This window comes from Micromys minutus (genome assembly GCF_963924665.1).
Source record: "Micromys minutus genome assembly, chromosome: 29".
NCBI lineage: Eukaryota > Metazoa > Chordata > Mammalia > Rodentia > Muridae > Micromys > Micromys minutus.
Window position 1 is genome coordinate 25,453,196 of NC_137964.1, and position 25,636 is coordinate 25,478,831.

The window sequence follows — 25,636 nt, forward strand, 5'->3', positions numbered from 1 at the left end:
GAAAACTGCCCTGTGAGGTTTTCCTTTGGGGAGGGGAGCTTCCTGTGCCCTGTCTTCACAGTTCACTAGTTCAGCCCTCCTGGTTATCCAGTTGAAGTGAGTATTATGATGGGCTCCAGCAGAATTTCACTATAGGAAGACAACAAAGCTATGCCCAGTTCCCTAGTTATTTTGGCACCAAATACATAGTTTCCAGGGAAACCGGCTCCCCCAACCCCCTTCACCATCCAGGATATTACAATGAGATTTTCACTGATGCTCGGCTACAATGAGAACCCTCCTCCCAAGTCTCTATGGGGCTTCAGATCCTCCCAGGTAGCATGCTTCAGTTTTGCTGTTCCTTTCCTACTGCAACTCAGCCTGGGATGTGTTTGTCTGTCCCTGTTTCTCAATAGTAGCTGGTGAGTTTTCAGTGTAGAGTTCATTATAAGTCTCCTCCCCAGCTCTGGCTGTCCTTGGGCTGTTGTTCATTGACAAGTTGGGACCCGTGGGGCATGTGGGGAATGAGTAGGCAGAGGAGCGGATGGCATGAGTTTGCCTTATCTGTTTTCTTGTTATTCCCCCACAGAGTCTCAGCATCTAGCTGGTACCTACATCTTGTCTAGATGCTTCTACCATTTTTATTTCCCTCACCAGTAGGGTTTTGGTTCATTTGTTCCTCGATCAGTTAGCCAAAATAACCGTCTTTAATTCAAATACCCCAACAGATTTTAACTATGAGTATGTACAGAGAGAAGCTCTCAGGGTTCCCCTGGTGTTCCGAGACAAGGATGGACTGGGAATCAAGTAAGTGGCTGAAATCACCCCCTTCCTCCTCCATCTTCCTCCCTGTCACACCTCAAAGCTTGGGTTGGGTCCTCCTGCCTTCCGTACACCACTTAGCATTTCCAGAAGGACTTTGCCTAAAACCAGGGACTGGTTCCTTGTTCAAGGCCCACCGGAGAAAAGAGCTGACCTTTTTTTGGGGGGGGGGAAATTGGAAGTCCCAGGGCATTTAAGCGGTGCTGGAGCTTCCCCACCCACATCTTGTCTATCCTGGTCATTTTCAGCAGTGATGTATCTATCTCCCACTGCTTTCTGGTCTATTCTGGTCCCACACAGCAACTTCCTGCTGAGCATTGCTTGAAGCGTGGGTTGTGAAGGGACTGGCCATCCTCTGTGCCTAGACTAGGGTACCAGGATGCATGTTTTCAGAACATACTCTCAATGTGTGGGAAATGGGTCTCTTTCTGTGAAGGGTGTGTGTTTCTTCTCCTGTCCCCACTAGCCTCTGTCTATTTTATATTCTGGCAAAGGACCTCAGAACTTCCAGCGGTCTGGGTTGGGAAGAGATGGAGGCAGGCTGGAAGAACAGGTTTCACTCCTTGGACAGGGATAAGAAAGGGGTTTTTGGCTGCCTCCCACTCCAGCATCTACTGCTAGGCTTATTCACGGACTTTCTTCTAGAGATATGAAACTTTCAGCATCTTTCTCACTGGCTAGCATGAAGACCAGGCTGGCCTTGAATTCATAGAGATCTCCTTGCCTCTTTCTGAGTGCTGAGATGAAAGATTCCTGGCACCTGCCTTTTAGCATCTCTCTTTTCCATCTTGTTTTTGTGTTTTAAGAGCCCAGGCTGGCCTCAGATGTAACTATGTGGTAGAGGATGACCTTGAACACCTTACCTGCTCCTCTTGCCTTCACGTCCCAAGTGTTGGGATTGTAGGCTTATGCCACTGTCCGTAAAAGCATGATGTGTCCTTTTCTGACTCTGTCTTTAATAATTTATTATTTAATTTAATTGTGTTGATTAAAAAAAAAAAGATAGTTATTGCTGTGTAGCTGAGGCTGGTCTGGAACTCACAATCCTCCTGTTTTCGGTGCTTCAAGTATATTCCCTCTGAGTAGAGAGGACTCTCTCCCACAGTCCATATGACTGTATGGAAAATATTTTTCTTAAAGATTTATTTATTTTATGTCTATGAGTGCACTGTCGCTGTCTTTAGACACACCAGAAGAGGGCATTGGATCCCATTATAGATATTTGTGAGCCACCATGTGGTTGCTGGGAATTGAACTCAGGACCTCTGGAAGAGCAGTCAGTGCTCTTAACTGCTGAGCTATCTCTCCAGCCTGGAAAATATTTTCTAAAGGGGCAGAAACACTCTAAATTAAAGCAGGTGTTTGGTCCCTGACACCACACTTCAGTTTGTCCTGCAGTAAGTTGACCAGTGTCGTCCCATATTCCCCTGAGACTCAACTTGAGTCTCTCTTTTTATAGTTAGGGAGCCTACTCTGATTCTGGGTGACTTCCCTCAGTAGTTATCTGGTCTCCCAGGTTTGCCTTCAGGGTTCTCTTATATGCCCAAGCTTAGAACAAGGAGCCCTTTTTTGAAAAATGGGTTCCCCTTTGACTCAGGGTAGAGCCTATCTCTGTCAGGTTTTTTTTGTTTGTTTTGTTTTTGTTTTTTAATTTGTCTGTCTATTTATTTATTTAAACTAAATATCCATACTTTTTTTTTCCCCCCAGGATGCCAGATCCTGATTTCACAGTCAGAGATGTCAAACTCCTGGTGGGTAAGTGCCAAGGGCAGGGCAGGAGAAGGGAAGGGGAGGTCTTCACTCCCTGCCCAGTTAGACTTACAGTTGCTTCAGAAAAGATTGTGCTCCCTGGAGGAGGTGGGAGCAGGTGTAAGCTGCAACCGACTGACTCTGGAGAACAGGTTAGATTGCAAAGTCCTGAGAAGCTGGCTCAGAGGATGTTTGCCAGCACAGTTTTATGAGGTGATTTGGACCCGGTCTCTATCTTGGGTGTCAGCAATACAATCTCAGATCTCTCCTTTGCGTTTGTTTGTGGGTTGCTGGGTAAACACTGGGTGCTTCATGACCCCTAGAAGACTTTCTTGTCTTCACAGGGGAGGGGTTATGCCTCCTGCTTCCTCAGGGCTCCGGGCAGGGCTAGGGTGTGGCTTGCCACTCTGTCCGACAGACAAATGGCTTTTAACTCTCTGAGGACCTGCCAAGGGTAGCTGGTGGCTTAGCACTCCCAACCTTCCACCAGGTAGCAGGTGGTGTTTCAGAGCACATAGAAAGCCCTTCAATAACATCATTCTTTCTAGAAAATCATTTCTTGCCTAAATAGTAGGCTGTGGATGTAACTGACAAGGCCCCTGCCCTCTTTGGTAGGCTGACAGGCAGTAAAGACGTTAACAACAATATCTTTCCAATGATTGAAAGGGTTTTAAAGAAGTTAAGCAGGGTGATAGGTAGCAAGCACAGGTAATAACAATCAGCTATGGGGCTGGACAGATGACTCCGTGGCTGAGCATTTGCTGCTCTTCTGGAGGACCCGGGTTTATTTCTCAGCACTTATGTTGTCAGGCTTTTTAAAAAACCAGCTGTAACTCTAACGCCAGTGTATCTGACACGCTGTTCTGGCATCAGCAGACACAAACAGAGACATGCAAATAAAAACTACTTATCCATGCATCCTTTCATTCATTTTTAAAATATCAGGCACAGGAAAATAAGACGGTCTAGGCTGTGAGAACTGAGCAAGGGAGAAGACCAGGGGTATAAACTTCGTGTTTCAACCTTGAATGACAGAGGAGAAAGTGTTGGCAGACACCCCAGGGCCAGATCATCAGGGCCTTGGAGGCCCCAGGGAAATCTGGATTTGGCTCTTTAGTAAGATGGGAAGCAAAACTAGGAGTGGGGGGTGCTATATGATTTGATTATTTTCTTTGTGGGCATTGACACTTTTAATTAATTATTAGTTATTAATTAATTAAGTAGCACTGGAGAGTAAATTCAGAGCTTCACATATGGCAGGCAACTTTTCTACCAGCTGTGCTGTGTTTCTTGCTTAACATTTTTTTTTTAAGTTAAAGTGAAACTTATATAACAAAAACTCCCTATTTAAAGTGTCTGGTTAAGTGGGTTTTTTAAATATTCGTGTTCTGTGACCGTCACCACTGTGCAACTCCAGCTTACTGTCCCCCACAAACCCTTCATCTGCCCCCTTGTACACGTCCTTCATTTTCTGTATATCAAAAGGCCCCTCTTTGTTTATCTACGCATCTCCTGATGGGCACTTCCGTTGTTTCTACCTCTTAGCTGTCGTATATAACACAATGGCTTGCTTCATGAACATCCATTTCTCCTGAGTCTTAAGGCATCGTAGCCGTGTTTTCTACCTGTTACTGTGTAACTTACAAAGTAAAGGTTAATTTGGGCTCATGGTTTTGGGACTGGCGAGTCCAAGAGCATAGTGTGTGGGGATCTGTTCAATTTGTACCATGCAGGGGTGTGAAGGGCACAGGAACATCTTGCCTTATAGGAACTTGATCTCATGATAATGAACTCGGTCCCAGGAGACATTAATCCATTCCTAAGGGGTCTAGCCTCAAGACCTAAATACCTCCCCATCTCTCCAGCACACTCTTTTAGGTTTTTAAGATGAGGCCTTGTTGTGTAACCAGGCTGGTCTTGAATTCACAGTGCTCTTTCTGCTTCGGTCTTCTAGGTGTTAAGATTGTAGATATGAGCTTTAGGGTTTCTCTGTGTAGCCCTGGGTGTCCTGGAACTCTGTAGACCAGCCTGGACTGCATAGAGGTCTGGCTGCCTCTGTCTCCTGAGTGCTGGGATTAAAGGCATGTGGCACCGCCGCCTGGCTATTTTAGCTATCTTTCGTAATGTTGCTTTCCTGGACTTGCTAATAAACTGCCCAAGTCTTTTCCAGACACAGTCTGCATCCAGGCTGCCTCCTCTTCCGCTTGGACCTTCATGGTTCTCATGGAAGCATCTAATTAGATGGTTCCAACATTCTTGCTAGACTAGAGCTGTATATTGACCAGGAAAGCAGGGCTAGCTCACCTGCTTTCATCTCTCAGTATCTTTTTCTTTGCTTTTGTTTTGAGACAAGCTCTTACTCTGTAGCTCAGGCTGGGCTTAAACTCACAGTAATTCTTCTGCCTCATCCTCCTCCACACTGGGATTATGGGTATAAGCCATCATGTCCCCCCCCCTTCCCCACCATTTCTGGGGTCATAATGTGTATGTAAATGCTTCAGGGAGGTATGGGGAGCTGGGACACTGGGTGATGGATGTTGCTGGCCGTAGCTCTTCTGGGGTATCCAGGTTGTCCATTTTAGCCTCAGTCCACATACAGGCTTCTGGAGAGTGGTGGAAAGTACATTTATCATAAAGGACAGAGGCGACAAATGTCACTCAGGCTGGATTAAGCCGGACAGAATAGTTTGACTTGTGTAATATATCTAGTGTGTATCCTGCTGCTCTTATAGACCTCAGTGGACCTCAGTGGTCTAAAATTACCCTAAGAGGAAATTGTCTCAGTAGGTCACCTCTTGCCTCTGGCTTGGTGAGTTTACCTTATCTGCTGAGCCATCTCCTTGGCCCTTGCCTTTCTTTTCCTCTGTTCCTCTTTCCTTCCTCTTTCTGACTTGTTTTGGGCAGTTGCCTCCCCTTCTGAAGGCAAAAATAGAACCAGGATCCCCCCCTGACAGTTCTAGGCCCTGTCTCTGTGATGCCAACCCTGAAGCTGTGAGCCTCAGGGGGCTGACGGTCCATGGAGATAAAGAATGAGGAAACAGCAGTTCTCTGGGGGTTTCCAAGTGACAGACATGTTCCTAACAATTCACATCTGCTAGGAGGACAGTGCTGGGGCGACCGACCACCCCAATTTAGAAGGGGCATCTCCCGATGGCTCAACAGGTAAGCAGTTGCTATAAAGCATGTGGACCCAAGGTTGGATCCTCAGTGCCTATGTCTACGCTGAGCAGGTGTGGAACCTCGCTGTAATCCCTGTACTCAGGTGTTAAGGATCCGTGGGATAAACTGGGTAGCTAAACTAACCACATTGATGAGCTCTGGATTCAAGTGAGAGACCCTACCTCTCTTTCTATGGAGCAGAATGACTGAGGCAAACACCTGATGTCGACCTGTGACTTACATACACACACACTCACACTCACACACTCACACATACACACATTCAACACACATACTCACACATGCACACTCACACATACACACATATTTAACATACACACATACACCACACACACACATACACACATATTCAACACACACACTCACACATGCACACTCACACATACACACATACTCACAAGCATACACTCACTCACACACATATACACACATATTATACACACACAAATACATACATTCACACACATACACTCACACACATACACTTACACACACACACACATAAGCATAAAAGAAAAAAAAAGGGTTGGGAAGAGGCATGCCCAGCTGTTCAGGCTGCAGTCCTGGCTGTAGATTCTCTGCCGTTTTAAAATCAAGCTTTTGTCTACGGGCCATCTGCCCCTCACTAGAGCCCTGTCTTACATTTGTATAAACAGATCTTAGCATGTTTTCTAGCCTGGTCTTGAACTCCTGGGCTCAAGTATTCCTCCTACTCTAGCATTCCAAATTGCTGTGACAGTAAGCCTGTGGCACAGTCTGCAGTGACCTGCCTTTAAACATAAGAATGAGACAGTTTCCATTCCTATGTTCTACCTAATAACTTTTAAGTTGAAGCAAACATGTAAGGAAGTGTGCATATGCTGGTAGTGTTAACTGATTTTTAAGCACCTGAACATATCATGGAGACCAGCATCCCAAATTCTCTCTTGCCTGTTCCTTTATGTTCATACTAGATAGATAGCCTCTGGTCTTTGTCTTCTTTGACTCCACTTCATATTTAGGCAGTTCATAGTGATTATATGTGATCATAGATTTATTTCCCTGCTGTATAGGTTTCCATTCAATGAACATCCCACAGTTAATGGATTTATGATATTGATTTGAGGGCAGTCCGGTAGCTGCTAGGTTAAAGGCCAGGTATGAAGGCACATCCCTACAGTCCTAGCATTTGGAGCCTGGCGGGCGGGCGTGTTGGTTTCTGTTTTTGGTCGGTGTTACTGTTCTGGTTTTAGTGGTTCCTTACCCTATATCCTCAGTTCAGCCACACTACCACTGGTATGCAAGTCCTTGAACTTGAAATCCCATTGCCTTAGTCTTCTAATTGTAGACATGCACAATTTTTAAAACTCCCCTTGTGTGTATTATTGTCTTGTTGAGATGAGACAGCATCTCATGAGTCTCCTCTGGCCCCACCTTCATGAAGCCCCTCTCCTTCCAGCTCCTGAAGGGCTGAAAGTAGTAGACAGGCACTTTGGATTTATTTTTAATTATATATATTATATGTATATTTTATTATACACACACACACACACACACACACACACACACACACACACACATATATATGATATATATGAGTACACTGTTGCTGTGTTCAGACATACCAGAAGATAGCATCGGATCCCATGACAGATGGTTGTGAGCCACCATGTAATTGCTAGGAATTGAACTCAGGACCTCTGGAAGAGCAGTCAGTGCTCTTAACCACTGAGCCATCTCTCCAACCTAGGCAGACACTTTAGAGCCCAGGCTGTGTGGTCTTTTGACATAGTTAAAATGGTGGGTTTGACTAGGTATAGTTGCACACACCTTTAAAATCCCAGCAGTCTGGGAGAGAGGCAGGTAGTTCTCTATGAGTTCAAGGTCAGCCTGATGAACATAGTGGATTCTAGGCCACCTAAGGCTGCATAGTGAGATGCTGTCTTAAAGGGGGAAAAAAGAATGTGGTTTGTTTTGTTTCCTATTTGAGATGGGAATCTTTTGGTCTTGTTATATTGTTAAGGCTCCGAACTCTAGGCTCAGATGATCCTGTGGCACCTCTTGAGTAGCGAGCGGCTACTCCAGGCACCACCACACAGCCCACAGTTATTCTTTGTCTTCACGGTAACTATTTACCTTTGCTTTGCTCATTAGCTCCCATTGCATCTTGTTTGAGATTTTTTTTTTTAAACCCTCTCCACAATCATATATTTTTCTGAAAATCTCTTAATTGACTTTCACATTTAGATCTCAACTTCATCTGGAATTGATTTTCATGTCTGGTAAAAGATAGGGGTCAAGGTCCTTTAAAAAAAAAAAAAATCCATGTTGATGGACCGTATCCTCTCTCCACAGCACAGGCATCAGGTGCCTGTGGTGCTTCTTTCTTTCTTTCTTTCTTTCTTTCTTTCTTTTTTTTTTGGTAGAAACCCCTGAATCTGTTCCTTTGTTCAGCCTCTCATAAAACTTAAATGTCACCCTGACTTGGTAACTTTGTAATAGGGCTTGCTACATAATAGTCTTTCTACTTTTTTTGTGCTTTTTATTATTTTAGATACACTTACTGCTTATTTACTTATTGATGGTGTGTGTGTGTAGTGGGTGGGAGGGGCTTGAGAAAGCCCAGGGGAACTTGGGCCAGTCAGTTCTCTCCTTCCACCATGTGGGCCCTGGTGAAGGGAGCGGTCCTCAAACTTGGTGACAAGCCTCTTTTGCTTAGCCATCTTGCTGGCCTGGCTTTGTTTGTTTGTTTGAGGCAGGATTTCACTTTGTACCCAAGTTGGTCTTCTGCTGAGTATTTAGTAGGCTGTCTTGGAGCTCTTGGTGATCCTCCTGCGCCAGCCGAAGTGCTGAGATCACAGGACTGTGTCCCCATATCTAGCTCTTTCATTCTTTCTTTTCAAGAATGCTTTGGTTTATCACTCTTGGCACTTCTATATCAGTTTTATTTTATTTTGCATGTGAGGATCAACTCAGGGCCCACCATGCTGTGGAAACATTTGATCTTTGCTCCACACTGACTCTGGCTCCCTGTATGACATTTAGAATCATCATCTTTTTGCAAAAGCTGAGGTTGGGCATACTGATAGACATCCTGTGGTCTGAGTACTGTACGAGGCTGAGGCAGGAGGATTGAAAGTTCCAGGTCAGCCTAAGCTCCCTAAAGAAACAGTTGGATTCAGAAATAATACCTAAGCCTTTGATTCCAGCTTGGGAAACAGAGGCAGGCGGATCTCTGTGAGTTTGAGGCAACCCTGGTCTACAGAGTAAGTTTCAGGCCAGCTAAGGCTATTTAATGAAACTCTAAACACATGCAAAAAGCCTAACTGACAAATATAGGAAAAAAATCAAATGCTTGTTGTAGGAAGAGTTAGGGGCTGAAGAGATGAGTAAGTGGTTTAGATTTGCTTTTTCCTCTTGCTGAAGACTTGGGTTTGGTTCCTGACACCTACTGGGAGCTCACTACCATTCACGACTCTGGTCCCAGAGGATCAGATGTTCTTTTTTTAATCTCCCAGGCTACCAGACATATTGTGGCATATATACCCACATACAAATGTGCAGGCAAGATACAACCTAAAATAAAAGAAATACACCTGAAAGTTTTGTGGGTTTTTTAAAATTATTATTATTTAATAAAAACAACGTGAGAAAACTGGCTTCTTATAGTATTGAGTTTTATAATCAGTGAGCATAACGTTCCGTTAATGTGTGGCATTTGCTGTTAGCTACTTTTCTACAGCTGTGACCGAAGGATATGAGGGTATCACTTCACAGGGAAGGACTCGGTTCAGAGTTCCAGAGGACTAAGCCCAGGGCTTCACGGACTGAGTGTTTGGTAGAAAATGGGTGGCGGTGTAGTATGTGCAGTGGAAGGACTTCTTCACCTCATGGTGAGTTGGAAGCACGTCATTACTGTAGCAGGAAGCGGCCATGGCAATGCACAGTCTCCAAGAATGGGCTCTGGTTCTCCACTTCTTCCAGTGAGGCCCCGACCCCCTCAGTTCGACTGCTTCCTAATAGTCTGTTCAGGTTTTCAGGGTTAAATCAGAGCCTTCGGGATCTGGGAAGTGAGGAATGCTTCTATCACCTCCTGACTGTTTCTCAATCCAATCACGTTGGCAATGAGATTAATCTTTACAACAAAAAGACAAGAGGTTAATCACCAAAACCTACAATTCTTTTTTTTTTTTTTTTAAAGATTTTATTTATTTTATGTATACACTGGAGCTGTCCTCAGACACACCAGAAGAGGGCATCAGATCCCATTACAGATGGTTGTGAGCCACCATGTGGTTGCAGGGAATTGAACTCAGGACCTCTGGAAGAGTAGTCAGTGTTCTTAACCACTGAGCCATCTCTCCAGTCCCCAAAAACCTACATTTCTTATTAGACTTATTCCTAAGCAATTAATTGGCTTTTTTCTTCTCTGTATGTACTTGTATGTTGCCCACATGTGTGCATGTGAGCGCCGTGCCTGAGTATTTGGAGGCCAAAGCAGGATGCCAGATGCCTGCTCTGTCACTGTCTTCCTTGCCTTACAACAGATTCTCTCCTGAAGTAGGTGCTCCCTGTCCTCCCCCCCCCCCCGTCTGGATGAGCCCCACGCTTCTCTTTTTACAAGGGTGCTGGGGACTCACCCTCAGGTCCTTCCACTTGCAGAACAAGTGTGCTCACTCACCGAGCTGCCTCCTCATTCCCTGCTTAATATGTTAAGTTAACCAGTCATAGTATTTACCATCAGTACTAATTTTATTATTGTTTGTTGTTGAGACAGGCTTTCGAACTTTAGCCCAGGCTAGCCTTTAACTCATGGTAGCCTCCTGGCCCCGCCTCCCAAGTGCTAGAATTCTAGGTGGGCACCCCCACAAACATTTCAGAATGTCCATGGTATTTCTTCCTGTCTATTCCTTTCGGTTTATTTTTCTCATCACGTTGAGCTGGCTGGAATCTTGTATTAGCTTTTCATTATTGTAATGACATCAGTAAACCAGACTCCCTTTGAAGAGGGCGATTTAACGCTGCTTCTGACATTTGGCTCCACTCCTGTGACAGTTCTCAGTTGTGTCACCTCGTGGCATGTCACAATAGCTTGAGAAACATATGGGTGCCAATAATTGCACTGCCATGCAGGGAGGTAGTGAGCCCGGTGGAGCCACGCCAAGGCTTTTGGAAATGTCCTCTTCAACACCTAGCCGAGATCCCGGGGGACTCAACTGAGCCTCCCACTGAGACCCACAGGGTTTCATATACCAACAGTCTGGGAGTTTGAAGCCAGCCCTGACTACATATACCTCTATATGTAGTCAGGGCTGGCTTCAAACTCCCAGACTCCTTGCCACTACTTCTGGGTGCCAGGATTGCAAGTGTGCATCATTTCACTTGGCTCCAAGTCTGAAAACCTCTTTACACGCTTCTGTCATATTCCTCCATTGTGTTGCCATTGTAGGGCCTATTCACAAGTTCATTTTCTTTTTATCCTTTATTTTTTTTTTTACACAGAAAACATTCCAAACTCCCCAAAAAGTATTCTCTCGCACAAACATAGGCACACGCATACTTTGCTGAGCTGCTTGTATGTTACCTGTAGACATATGACCTCACTGCTAAATACTCCGGTAGAGATCGCCTAAGAACCCAAGCATCCTCCTATGACTTGAGAAGAGCCGATCATACTCGGGATGTTAACACAGATGCTGTACTATATGCAGTGGGCAATTTCCCATTTGTCCCCCAAATCTTTATTGTTCTTCTTTTTCTTCTTCGATTCTAGCATACAGCTAAGGTTCATACACTGATTTTTAATTATATTTTAGTATCTATAGAGGACTGATACTGTAAGTCCTCAATGGTCCTAAAACCTGAAGATGCTTAAATCTGCATGTCTCTATAAAATGGTGTGGCATTTATAGCTAGTCTGCTTATCTTCACAGAGTTTAAGGCTCTCCTAGGATACTTCCATTACCTGATACAATGTTAGTGCCATAAAAGGAATTGTCATGATGCATTTGTCACAATGTAACATACTGACAGAGAAATGAGTCTGAACATATTCAATATAGATGCATTTCGTTTACTTAATTTTTCCCCCCTGAGGGTTCCAACATAGGGCCCTAAGTACCAGCAAGTTAAATCCTTAGCCCTGAAAGTGCAGATGTGAGAGAGGTTATCCCTATACAGTTCAGGCTGGCCTTGAACACTTTTTTTTTTTTTTTTTTTTGTAAAGATTTATTTATTTATTTATTTTATGGATGTGAGCACACTGTCTCTTTTCAGACACACCAGAAGAGGGCATTGGAACCCATTGTAGATGGTTGTGAGCCACCATGTGGTTGCTGGGAATTGAACTCAGGACCTCTGAAAGAGCAGCCAGTGCTCTTAACCACTGAGCCATCTCTCCAGCCCTGGCCCAGAACTCTTGATCATCCGAGTCTCTCTCCTGGGTGCTGAGATTATAGGCATGAACTAATATCCCACCATAACCAGTCAGAATTTTTTCCCCTGAAGTGTTTTCAATCTGAGATTGACCAAATCTGATAAAAGGAGCCTATAATTGTCCTAAAAAATGTGTCAATCTTTTTCTATAATGAATTTGAGTCCTTGGGACTTTTGACTTTGCTGGCTTCACCTAGAGATCCATTCAGAGAAGCTGACTACTGTGGATTTTACGTGGCTTACAGGGTCTCCTGGGTTACATTTAGTCTTTGGGACTTGGGGAAGTAAAGAGGCCAGAAGTGAGAACGGCAGACCATATAGATCAGGAAGGCCTTGGTCTCAAAGAGACCCCCGTGTGCTGGCATGAAGGAATTCCATACCACACCTGGCTCTTTCCTCCCTCACCCTCAACCCCAGAAGATACTTTAAGTCTCAGGAAAGGGATTGGATCTTGGACAAATGAGGTTTCCCATGATTATGGAGCCTGATTGCTATGTCTGTGTTGGCTTTCTCTCTAAAGAGATATTAGAGCCAACTAATGCCCTATGGTTCCCTTAAAAAAAAAAAGTCATGAGACTTGTTTCTCTATTCATTGATCTAATTGTATCAATCATCTTTTGTCTCCTCTTGAATGTTTACAATATGAGTTCATTTTGTTCTCACCCATAATCCTGTGAATTTGCTGCTCAGTATTTTGGGCTAGGAAGCCTGAGGCTCAGAGGCAACAATTACATCAGAGCTAGTAGCAGTAGAGAGCCAGGTTCTAGCTAGAATGGCTACTTGTGTCACAGGTCTGGCCCTGGTTTAGGGATTGGGAAAGCTCGGGAGATATGGGCTCTGTTCTGATTGGGCTGAGTTTAGGGAAACGGCAATAAAGTCTCATAGCTTGGAAATCTGAGGTGACTGACTTATCCTCAGATCTTTTTGTGTGTTTGTGTATTTATATGTGTGCACAAACATGTACATATGTGTGTGAGTACAGGCTCTGTGAGTCTGTGAAGGCCAGAGGATGATACTGTGTGTTTTGCTGTATAGCTTCCCACTTTTCATTTATTTGTACTATACCTAATTCTTTTTAAATGACACTAATTAATTAACTAATTAATTGTATTGTGGGAGCATGAGTGTCAAGATCAGGAGATAAAGGCTGGAGAGATGGCTCAGTGGTTAAGAGCACTAAATGCTCTTCTATAGGTCCGGAGTTCAATTCCCAGCAACCACATGGTGGCTCACAACCATCTGTAATGAGGTCTGATGCCCTCTTCTGATGGGTCTGAAGACAGCGACAGTGTATTTAATATATAATACATAAATAAATCTTTATAAAAAAAAGATCAAGAGACGAACTTTCTTAATTCTCCCTTTGAACAGTGGAAATGAGACCTGATGGTTAAACATAGGCTTGGCAGCCAGTCCTTTACTCGATGAGCTGTCACTGGCCCTCCATTTTTTTTTTGACTAGACTGGCTCCTGTCAAGCTTCCCTGGCTTTCCCTAGAGTAAAGCTGGTGCTGTGGTCCTTATGTTTGCGTGACCCACTGAGCCATCTCTTAAGCCCTACTTTTTATTCAATTTTAAATTAATTTATTTAAGGTAGAGTTTCACGTAGCCCAGACCTTGAACTCACTATGGAATGGAAGATGATTTTGAACTCCTGATTCTCCTGCCTCATTCTTTCTTTCTTTTTTAAAAAAATATATTTAGATTTATTTATTTATTTAATGTAAATGAGTATTTTATCTGCATGTATTCTGTATTCTAGAAGAGGGCATCAGAACTCATTATACATGGTTTTGAACCACCACATGGTTGTTGGGATTGAATTCAGGACCTCTGGAAAATCAACCAGTGTTCTTCATTGCTAAGCCATCTCTCCAGTTCCTCTTCCTGTCTGTCTGTCTTTCTATCTATCTATCTATCTATCTATCTATCTATCTATCTATCTATCTATCTATCTACCTATCTACCTATCTGTTTTTTGATGCAGGGTTTCTCTGTGTAGCTCTGGATGTCCTGGAATTCACTCTGTAGACCAGGCTTGCCTCAAACTCAAGAGATCCACCTGCCTTTACCTCATGAGTACTGGGATTAAAGGCATGTACCTCTGCCGCCATGTTCCTTTCTTTTTTGATACAGATCGTACTGTGTATTTCAGGCTGGCCTCAAACTCCAAATCCTCTTGCCTTTAGTCTCTTGATTGCTAGAATTTTGAACTTGGACATCATGCTTGGGTCAGACCTTCCCTTAAAGCTTTGTTTAAAATTGCAGATTTTGGTAAGAAGTTTTAGTGGGTAAAGGCACGTTTGCCAAGCCTAATGACCTGAGGTCAATCCCCAGGACCCACATGGTACAGACACAGGAGTGCACAAACACACTCATACAAGCACAGTCAGGCACAAACACATGTACAAGTGTGTGCACACATACACACAATTAAACGTGGTAAGAATTTTTTGATCCAGACTTTTTTATTTGTTTGCTAATTATCTTCTTATCTGACATGCTGGGGATGGAACCCGAGATCATTTGAGCACCAGGCAAATGATCGACCGCCAGCAGCATCTCTTCCAGTTTTAATCTGGAAAAAGGTTCGTAGCCTCCCCCTAGTCTCTCTTCCACAGTTCACACATGAGCGCTGAGGACTGGCTCTCTGCCCATCGAGTTGCTCAGATGGTCTGTGGCCATCTGCTTCAGATGTGGGCTTTGATTTCAGTGCTTGGAAGACAAGGCTTTTGTTTCATCCCAGAGGAAAAGTGACTCGGCTGTGGGTGTTGACATTGTTTGGTTCTAGCTCCATTAAATTTGAGCTCAGGACAGAAGTCAAGATAGGGCAAGCAGTTGTGGAGAGTCCCAGCTGCCCATGACAGAAATGCAGGCCAGGGAAATCACGAAGGCAGGAGCATTAAGAATCATGAGCCCAAGAAAAACTGGGACTTTTGAACTTTTTCACCAGTATCTTTTTCTTCACCCATCTCACAGATTTGCTAAGTCTCTCATCGCAGTCAAATTCAAGGGAAACTGCCCATACTCTCCTAATGTCCCTTCCCACCGGGAATCAGTCCGGTAGGGGTAGCTCCTTAAATAATAAAGCGTTTCTGTAGTGATAAAAGCATTGTAAATGGAATATAAGAGTTTATAGTGCATTTTCTGTATCTTTGCTCCTGAACATCACTGCCTAGCAACAACACGCGGTAGGGTACCAGCCCTTCAGCTTCGTGATCACAGGGCTGAGCGGGAACCTCAGCTGGCTGTTGCTGCCTTCCAAAAGTATTGGATTGCCTGGGAACAGATCAAAACTTAGAATTCAAATTATGTGGGGTTTTTTTTTTTTTTTTTCTTTTCTCCCTCTCTGTTTTTCTTTTGCACTGCCATCAAGTAAAAAAGTTGCAAGTGTAGTCACTGCTGAGTTTCGGACTGTCTTTAACAGCCTTATCTACCACTGACAGAGGGATGCTAGTATGTGTCTAGCGCCTCTCCTGTCTTTTCTCTTTCCTGGTTTTGGGAACTGATTCAGTGCCTCAAACTTGCTGAGCAAGCACCCTACCGCTGAGCTATATACCTCGACTCATGTCCATTTTATAGATGCCAAAACCCAGGCTCAGAGCTGGCTGTTCGTGAGCGGCAAGAGTGCTTAGCCAGTGCATGTAAACCCCAGCATAAGCAAAGGAGAGAAGACATCCAAGTCTTCAGAGTAATTTGTTCCTGACCAAATTTGTTTTGCAACCAACAAGCGAAAGGCCCAAGATTGTTCCTGTAACTGTGTGAACGCGGAGGGCTTTTGTTTTTGTTTTTTAAGAGTTATTTATTATATTTATGAGTACAATGTAGTTGTTTTCAGAAACACCAGAATAGGGCATCAGATCCCATTACAGATGGTTATAAGGTACCCTGTGGTTGCTGGGATTTGAACTCATAACCTCTGGAAGAGGAGTCAGTGCTCTTAACCACAGAGCCATCACTCTAGCCCCCTTGTTTGTTTGTTTGCCTTTTAAGCACAGGATAGCCTTGAATTTGTGGTGTTCCTCCTGCCCTAGGCTCTGAAGTGCAGAGATTACTCACCTCCCTTTTCTGTTTTCATAACCTCTGCACAAGTGTTGTGGCTGGCTCTCAGCCTTCATCATCCAGAAGGCTTCCTTGTTGCTGGCTTGGGTAACTCCTCTAATTTCTGATTTCCTTGACTGGTTGCATTTACACCAGGTTTGTCTGTCTGTCTGGGTTGGTGTGTATGTATATATATATATATATATATTGTTTGTTTTGTTTTCTTTTTTTAAACATTTAAAATTATTTGTGTATGTGTTTGGATGTATGGAGGCCAGAGGACAATATTAGGGAGTCATTTCTCTCTCTCATTCTTGTATACTTACACTCTCTCTCACTCTCACTCTTATTCTCTCTGTCTCTGCCTTTCTCTCTCTCCCTCTCTCTCTCGCTCGTAGTGGATTCATCCCAAACTCAGATTGTATAGTCAGTCTGGTGGCAAATGCCTTTATCCATCGTGCTGTCTGGCATGCCTTGGATTTACGTCTTGGGCATGTTGTCCATAAAGGTAAGGATCTTAAGGCACGGGAACAGCTCTGGAGACCATTTGCAGAGGTTTTAAGATGAGTACGCAGAAGATTTTTGGATCCATCTTACTTCACAGAGGACTAGATCTATGGATCCTGTCCGAGTCATACAGTATCACCCTGGCCTCATTTCCTACATGCTTCCGTTTGGAGCAGAGGCTTTGTGGGAGCTTACCAAGTGCTTTTGATAGTTCTGACAGGGCAAGAGGAGTAGCCCTAGTGTTCCCATTTTACAGATGAGACACCTGAGGACCAAAGATGTTTAGGAATGTACCTGAGGCCTCACCTGGTGGAAACTGTGGAGCAGAATAGGGTACGAGCCCATACTTAATATCCCATGTCATAAATATTACCTACAGGAGATGGAGGAGAGGGGTACTTTGGAAGCAGCATAAAACCTATCTGTGAAGCCTCCTGGTGTTTTGAAGCTGTGATGTAGAATGTATCTTTGTTGCTTCTAAAGAGTAGTGCTCACAGAGTTTGGGGTCAGTTCCTGTATGTGCTTCCTGTTAGCTTGAAGGTGCCTTTGAGCAGCCTCCTCCTGGCTGTGAGCCAGACTCTTGGAGCTGACTGAAGGAGCCTTTATCCAGACCAGGGGCCACAGGACTACAGATCGACTTCTGCAGCTGCAGTCGGTTGGATTTAGGTGCCGTGGGAGTGCAGATAACCCTGAGACCCAGAGGGAGGGGGAGCAGAGGAACCCGGCCACTTAGGAACTCTAGGCTCTGAGGTGGAAAACTTCCCCTGTAATAACTCTTAGACTTGGGAGCCTTGTTTGGGTTCCAGGGACAGCCTGTCCTTGTCACCTGGTCCTAAGTGTGACTGAGTTGCCTTTTCTGTCTCTTTGGACACTGTTCTTTCTTGTGCTGAGACAGAGTAAGAAAGATTTTATTAAGTTCTTGAGTATTGCATATAACGTTTGATTGATTGATTGATTGATTGATTGGCACAAGGTTTCTCTATGTAGCCCTGGCTGCCTCTTCCTTTCAAGTGGTTGGATTAAAGACATGCCTTGCCATAACCAGCTTTGATTGTTTTTGAGGCTGAGTCACTCTTTCTCGCTCTTTGTTGTATTTATTTATTTAATGTGTATGACTGTCTTGCCAATATGTATGTCTGAGCACCTTACACATGCAGTGCCTGAGCGTGGCCTGTAGCAGCCTAATGCTCTAATGCTCACCCTGTACCCCTCCTCTTAGGGAGAACCCATCAGCAGGATCCTGAGCATAGCTAAGGTAGTTGGACAGAATGGGATGCTGTCTGAGGGGGAAGAGGATTTGTGGATGCTAAGAGTGTGTTCTCTGCCAGGAGGAGCTCTTAGGAAACCTGAGGGAGGCTGACCTATGCCAGGCCATTTGACCCTTAAAGAAGAACTAGCATTGTGTCAAATATGGCCTGAATCTTCAGCAAAGACCTGGGATGCCCCCTGGTGGATAGGCACTTTCCCAATGCAGGCACAAAGCAGCTTTCACTTGGGTCCGCTTCCTGGCATCTTGAGGGCTGGAACTAGCCACAGGAAACTGGAATCGCTGCAGGCAAGGGTAATCTTTCCAGCCTTAGCATGTGATAAAAATAGGCAGTCATAGAGGTGGCATTTAGAGCTCGAGCCCTGGTGTAGCCTTGAATTAGCTTCAAATCCCAACTCTGTGTACTGACTGGGCATGCTTGGGCAAGTCAGTTGTCCAGGCGTCCAGTCTCTCGTGCATCCAGGGGTAATTGGAGTTCTGCCTCATGGAGCAGTGGTCCTGAACATTCCTGCAGAGAGGACTTGCCTCCGCCGATGTGCTCGGCACTGGCTGTAATTGGGAGAAAGAGCTTGTCCCTGGGAATGGGAGTTCTCACCACACTGTGACCATGCTTTGCTTGTTTGTAAAATAGTCCTGTTCATTGCTGTGAGAGCCAGACTTCTAATCCAAGAGAGAAGAACCCCTGAGTTCTTCTGTGTGTTCTCGGAGCTAGTTTTTATAACTCAGTTTCTATGTGAGAGATCCTCCCTTCACCATTATTGGCCCTTGGCCTGTTCCAGGGCAGTCCTGTGCCCAGCATGGAGGGTTGGGAAGGATGAGCTGCGCGCTTGGGTCAGCACTCGGGTTTATCCAGAGCTCTGTTTGGTGCAAGGGTCAGCAGACTTCTCGGAAAGAGCTGGAGAGCAAACATTTGAGGGATTGAGAGTGATTTGCTCTCTGTCGCAGACACCCAGCTCTGCCATAGCCCGGGAGTGGTACAGGATTGCTGCCTGCTGGTCAGTGCTGAGCACACTTCTCTGTGGACATTCAAACTCGAGTTTCAGTCACATTCCCAATTGGGAATGCATTTAGGAATGTAAACAGCGCTCCTCGGGGGAGGTGCTTATGGGTACTCAGAGTGCACTGCTGCTTGGCATCCGATCATTGCGTGGTTTCCTGCAGTACAAGTGGCAAGGAAAACGAGGGTGTCCCAAGCCTCCACTCGTGATAGGATTGCTTACTTTTATACCCAGAATGACAGGGAAACACTGAAGTCTGCAAGTGGCGTTTGCGAAGGCAGACTTTGACCAGTTTGTGCTGTGAGACTTGACGTCCTTATGAAGTTGTCCAAACCAAAACACATGTGTGCTGGATGTGGGCTGTGGTGGGATCAAGTGTGCTTTTTCATTAGTAAGGAACAGAAAATCTGTTCCAGAGTGTTGAAGGCACAGAGTCAGAAAGCAGGATAAATAGGAAGTTTGTTTTTTTTGCCATCCCCGAGACAGGTTTTCTCTGTGTAGCTCTGGCTGTCCTGGAACTCACTCTGTAGACCAGGCTGGCCTCAGACTCACAGAGATCCCCCTGCCTCTGCCTCCAGAGTGCTGGGAGTGGCTGATGATATGAAGCTTCTTAATTAAAATAATAAAAATCAAGTCTTAGCTGGCGGATCTCCGTAAGTTCAAAGGCAGTCAGAGCCACATGGCGAGACCCTGTCTCAAGAAATAAAAGAACATAAATCCAAGATTAAAAATAATAATAGTAATGATAATAAAGGAGTTGGGTATAGTTACCCACTCCAGCATTTGATTTTGTTGTTTTGTTTTCCAGTGTCTCACTATGTGGCCCTGGCTTGTCTATACTCACTGAGATTTACCCGCCTCTGCCTCCTGAGTGCTGGGATTAGAGATGTATGCTGCCACACCCAACCTCATCATTTTGAAGCCAGCCTGGTCTACCTAGCAAGTTCTGGGGCTAGACATGGCTCTAGCCATGTTTTTAGAAAGGAATAAAGCCCAGAAAGCAGGACTTTAGGGACCAAGCATGGTGGCCTGCCTGTGTAACCCCAGGATCCAGGAAAGTAACACAGTTCATGACCCTGACCTCAGTATTTGGGAGATAGAGACAGGACGATGGAGTTCTGCGTTATATTGTTGAGGTCACACTGAGCTACAGGAGACCCCGTCTCAAAAAAAAAAAACAAAACCAAAACCAACAGACACACAGGCAGCGGGCTGGACCAGCTGCTGGCTCTGATACCCTGTGCTAACCCTAGGTGAGTGCCGCTGTGACCTGGGGGTTATGGTGATACATGGGTTCCGTTCCGGTTGTTGTTTGTTGAATGTGTCAGAGTCTCCATCCACCATGCATTTGCTATGGAGATAATGAGGAATCAGGGTCCTTCCAGACCAGATGGCCGGTTCATGTTCGTCTCGAGTGTAACACGCAGGAGGTGCCAGCTTCCTTAATAAGTCACCGAGAACTTGGCAGACTCCATTGTGTCTGTCTTCTCCCGGTTATTTCCTCCTCTCCGCAGACGTTCTAGGGACACGCGGTTTCCCATTTCACGGGGGAGTAAAGAGAGACCAAAAGTTTGCTTGTTGGCAGGGGAATCCCAGCCAAACCTGGAGGCCTCTGTCCTAGTCCAGAGCCGGCTCCGTTGGTGTCTGAGGTGTGAGAGGCATAGAGTCGGTTGCTGAAGTGGGGACCTGGAATTGCTGACCAGGAGGCACTTGCTTTTTTCCATAGGGTCACCATTTATATAGGTGATGTGGGGTTTCACCTCATCTTTGATACTTGTCCATTCTGTAGCTGCCATGTATATGTGTGTGGTGCGCGCGCGTGCGTGTGCCAGACCCCTTTGTCCAGATTCTTGTTACAGAAGAGTGAGAGCAAGACAGTAGGGTGTTATGTGTTGATTTAAATGTTCGCCGCCACATTAGCCTGGGAGCTTCGACTGAGATACCAGCTCCTCCCAGCTCCCTTTTGTCCCACCTGGCTTAGCCCTGGGATCCAGCGCAGCCAGCCCTAATCCGGCTTCCATTTTGATCTGCGGATAAAAACATAAACTTAGCCTGTCACTTTATAGCTTGTCTTCTGTGGCACAATTATTAGACACAGATACCTCCTACCTGGAAATGTGTGCCCTTATCAATTTATTATCTCTGTCTCTCCATCTACCCTAAACTTTGCGGCTTGTGTCAGCTAGTCCCCGCCAACATTCTTGGCCCCCCCGCCCATAATAGACGCTACAGGTCCTAGCTGCTCCAAGACCTTACATGACTGTGGCGTTCTCCTTGTTCCAAAGTATAACAGAAAAGCCCCCCTCTCTCTCTTCTTGTGTTTCCCTTTCCTCTTGGGACCCAGAAGTCCCACCTGTACCTTTCCAACAATTGGCCCCAGCCTTCTTTATTGGCAAGCCAAGAACCAATTGGAGAACGAGACCTCTGCGACAGAACCTCCCCTTACAGCTTGGTGCCTGCTCCTGTGTTGCTTAACAGAGGGGCCGGGAAGAAGGACAAGAAAGCAACCTAGTCTTTAGCAGTCATGACCAGTGCTAGGGGAGGTAATGAAGCATCATTACATTCTGGACGGATGACCCTGGGTCATGTGACTTCTTCCTCACACTCACTCTAGCGGAAGGGTTGACAAGATGAAGCCTGAAGTTCAAAGAAACCAACCTAATGCTGCCTCTACAGGTTAGGGAGTGAGATTTTTTTTTTCCTCCTTAGCTTTATTTTGAGAGAGGGTCCCACATGGCGGTCTGTACTTGGCTGGAGCTCACTATGTAGCCCATGCTGGCCTGGAACTCATGGTGATCCTCCTGCTTCACTCGGACTTCTGAGTATTGAATTACAGTGTACGTTGCCTTCCTGGTTTATACAATGTTTGCGATGGAAACCGGCACTTTGAATGTATTAGGCAAGCACTCTACCAATTGATCCAGATTCCCAGCCCCAGAAACGAGCCTGTGTGTACATGTGCATCCGCGAGTGTGTGCGCGATGCCTGCCTGTCTTGCCTGTCTTGGCAGCGGACAATATTGGGTGCCTTTCCTTCGAAATCATCTATCCCATTTTTATAAGATGAATCCCTCACTGATGCGGAGCCCCTGGAGACGAGGCAAAGCTGGCTGACCAGAGAGAGTCCTGGAGATCCTTTAGCCTCTGCCTGTCCTGCACTAGGATAACAGTGCACAAGTGTAGGCTTTTTAATGTGCGTTCTAGGGATTGAACTCATGTCCTCATGCTTGGAAGGCACGTTCCGTGCGAACCGAGCCATCTCCGTAGCCCCAAGTAAGACTTTTATCTATTTAAAATTAACACTTTGTTTTTAATTTTAAAAACTAATTAAAAATTTTTTTTCACTTGTGAGAATTTTGCCTGGTATGTGTATGATGTGCCTGCTAGAAGAGGGTCTGAGATCTCATGGAACTGGGGTTATAGGTGGTTGTGAGCCACCATGTGGTACTGGGGATCAAACCCAGATCATCTCAAAGATCCAGTGTTCTTAACCATTGAGCCATCTTTTCAGCCTCCTAAGCAAGAGAGCTTGATCTATCTGTCTGTCTAGATATCTATCTATCTAGATATTTATTTATCCTGAAATACGACTGATATTACTACAGCTATTCATTTGGAGTCCCAAGTGAATCTTTGAATCTGTTGATTTTCTTTTCTTTTTTCTGATTTATTTATTTATTATGCATACATACAGCATTCTGCCTGCATGTCTCCCCAAGGCCAGATGAGGGTACAGATCTCATTACAGATGGTTGTGAGCCACCATGTGGTTGCTGGAATTTGAACTCAGGACCTGTGGAAGAACAGTCAGTGCTCTTACCCTCTGAGCCGTCTCTCCAGCCCCGAGAGAAATACTCTTCATGCTGTAAACAGAAAGGCCTTATGTGTAACACTAAGGGCTTTTTTGGTAGGAAATGTAGAGCCCAGTGGAGGTTTTCCGTTGCGTCTTAGTTTTAGAAAGCTCATTTTGTAGTGTCAGTAGGGGTCCAAGGTGTAACCTGGAGCTCCTGGGATGCCATCTTGGAGAGCAGTCACTTTAGGCTGCACTGATGGAGGAGGCAGGCTGCACTGATGGAGGAGGGAAGCTGATGGTCAGGGTCAGGGATACTGACAGGGCACTGTGTCTTAGCTAGGGTTACTATTGCTGTGATTAAAAAAAAAAAAAAAACCGAAGCAGCTGGGGGAGGAAAGGGTTTCTTATTTCACTCACAGTCCCATATAACAGTTCATCATCAAAAGCAGTGAGGGCAGGAACTCAAACAGGGCAGGAGCTGATGCAGAGGCCACGGAGGATGCTGCTTATTTGTTCTCCATGACTGGCTCAGCCTCGCTTCTTACAGAACCCATACGGCCGGCCCAGGGCTGGCCCCTCCCACAATGGGCTGGACTCTCCCACATCAATCACTAATTAAGAAAGTGCTCTGTAGCAGTGGTTCTCAACCTGCGGGTCTCTCTGGGGTCTCCTAAGACCATCAGAAAACACAGATATTTACATTATGATTCGTAGCATTTAGGAAGTCGCAATGAAAACAGTTTTATGGTTGGGAGTCACCGTAATGGGAGGAGCCATATTAAAGGGTCGTAACATAGGAAGGAAGCTTGAGAACCGTGCTCTATAGGCTTGCTCGTAGCCTGATCTTGCGGAGGCATTTTCTCAGTCGAGACGCCCTCCTCTGACTATAGCTTGTGTCAAGGTGACGTAAAACTATCCGGTGCACACAGTCATTGGCAGACTTGGAGTGGAGGTGAGGAGAGTTGGGGGTCTGTAGCTGTTGGTTGTCGCGTGCTCCCTCGTGGGGTCTGGAGTCCTGTGCTGGCCTTAGTAAGCAGGGTGTACATTCTGTTCCCCAGGGAGCCGCCGGTTGGTGGACGTGATGGATGTCAACACCCAGAAAGGCACGGAGATGAGCATGTCCCAGTTCGTGCGCTACTACGAGACGCCAGAGGCACAGCGGGACAAACTGTACAACGTCATCAGCCTCGAGTTCAGCCACACGAAGCTGGAGCATCTGGTCAAGCGTCCCACTGTGGTATGTTGATGCCTCCCATCCTTGCGTACCGGCAACTTGCTTTCCGTGAGGCTCTAAGCGGCTTGCTTCTTGAGATAGAGTGGCTGCTGGGTGTGGCTGAGGCTGGCCCCTTCCGGTATGGTTGGGAAGTACAGCGCAGGATCCGATGCCTGGAAGGTTGGCTTCCCTGTCGGTGGCCGGGGAAGCAGGGAGTGCTTACAGTGGACTGGCTTTCAGGTGGACCTGGTCGACTGGGTGGACAACATGTGGCCCCAGCACCTAAAGGAAAAGCAGACGGAAGCCACAAATGCCCTGGCAGAGATGAAGTACCCCAAAGTGAAGAAGTAAGATGGTGGGACTGGGGGAAGGGTGGGACCCCAACCTTGTGGGTATTGATACGGGTCCCGGGGGCTGCTTCAGAGATGAAGGTTTGATACCCAGCTGGACCACAGTTGTGACGTGAGCGACGAGTCCCCGGGTGTAAACAAACTGCCATGTCATCTCCCTGGGATCTAGGCCTCTGTGTCCCGTGATGGGGTCAGGCATTTCTTCCTGTTGGCCCTGGAGCCTATACACAGCTTCTTTGGAGGTGGAGATCTGAGAGGAGTGGTGGGAACTCAGTGGTATCCATGTTTGTGCATGGGTACACATTTATCTGTTCTTGAAACCTTAGTGTGACAAGGTCCCCGGGAGGGGCATTTTCAGAGGGACATGTCTATAGTGGACACAGCTTTTGGAGCATTATGGGGCCGGGGCTAGTCTAATCTCTCTTTTCTTAAGGATTTCTTTATCTAGTGTGCGTGTTTGAATGCCAAGGCGGGAAAGGTATCCGTAGTTGAAAGCAGAGGCCTCATTGCAGGTCACATGACCAGCATGTTCTGAGCCTGCTGTTCAATATGGACAGCGGTACCCGGGAGTTCTCTCATATTAAGGGATTTGAATAATGGACCATCTGGAGGAGGAGGCGGCGGAGGTCACCTTGGATACTTCTGCCATTATAGACCCTCTGTTTCTCTCCCTGAAATGGGAAGGAGATGCGGGCTTCCAGAAAGACTGGTGCCGGCAGCGTGGGTCTTTAGCTGTTTGGTCTGTTTGGTCCTGCTTCCAGCAATGCCCCCGGGAAATCTCAGCCATGAACTCCTCACCCCCTGAGCCTTTCTGTGTCAGCCCGTGCTGAATGTAGAGTAGTGCCAGGCTTTGTGAGGCAGGCTAGTGATGGCCACGGATTTCTCAATGTTCTTTTATCTCTGTCTCCGTCTCTCCCTCTCTCTCTCTCACGCTTTCATTAATTCATGGACATTTTTTTTTTTCTCTTCCCGTCTAAGCTAAAGTTCAGTGTATTCCGTGGGTTTGGTCCGTATCAAAGGCAGAGGATGGGGTCCAGGCGTAGAGGGGAGCAGGGCTCGTTTCCACCTCTCTCCTGATCCGAGCACAGCAAACTGTTCTGAGTCGCGCAGATAAAGAGATTCTGAGCGTGCCAGGTAGCATATGAGCAGCCGCATTTCTCCGCAGTGTGGGAAACAAATCCAGACAGGTGAATCCTTTGGAGCTCTTGTTCTCGAGGAGCTTTCTTGAAAGGCAGGGGGCGGGGTAGTTAACTTGGGGTTTATTTCTTTGCTTCGTTTTATTTGAGACAGGGTCTCTCTACATAGCCCTGGGTGTCCTGGAACTC

The 25,636-nt window shown here is 45.8% G+C and overlaps 1 protein-coding gene across 3 annotated transcripts in view; it reads left to right on the forward strand.

Annotated features, from left to right (window-relative positions):
- The window catches only part of KDM2B (lysine demethylase 2B), a 110,728-nt gene that overhangs the window by 3,763 nt on the left and 81,329 nt on the right, over positions 1–25,636 (forward strand). For all 3 annotated transcript variants that reach the window (XM_080940445.1, XM_080940446.1, XM_080940447.1), the window contains exons 3-6: positions 708–786; positions 2,510–2,556; positions 23,807–23,985; positions 24,202–24,308. In XM_080940445.1, coding sequence (XP_080796571.1) covers positions 708–786; positions 2,510–2,556; positions 23,807–23,985; positions 24,202–24,308 — 412 coding nt within the window. The remainder of the gene's footprint in view (positions 1–707; positions 787–2,509; positions 2,557–23,806; positions 23,986–24,201; positions 24,309–25,636) is intronic.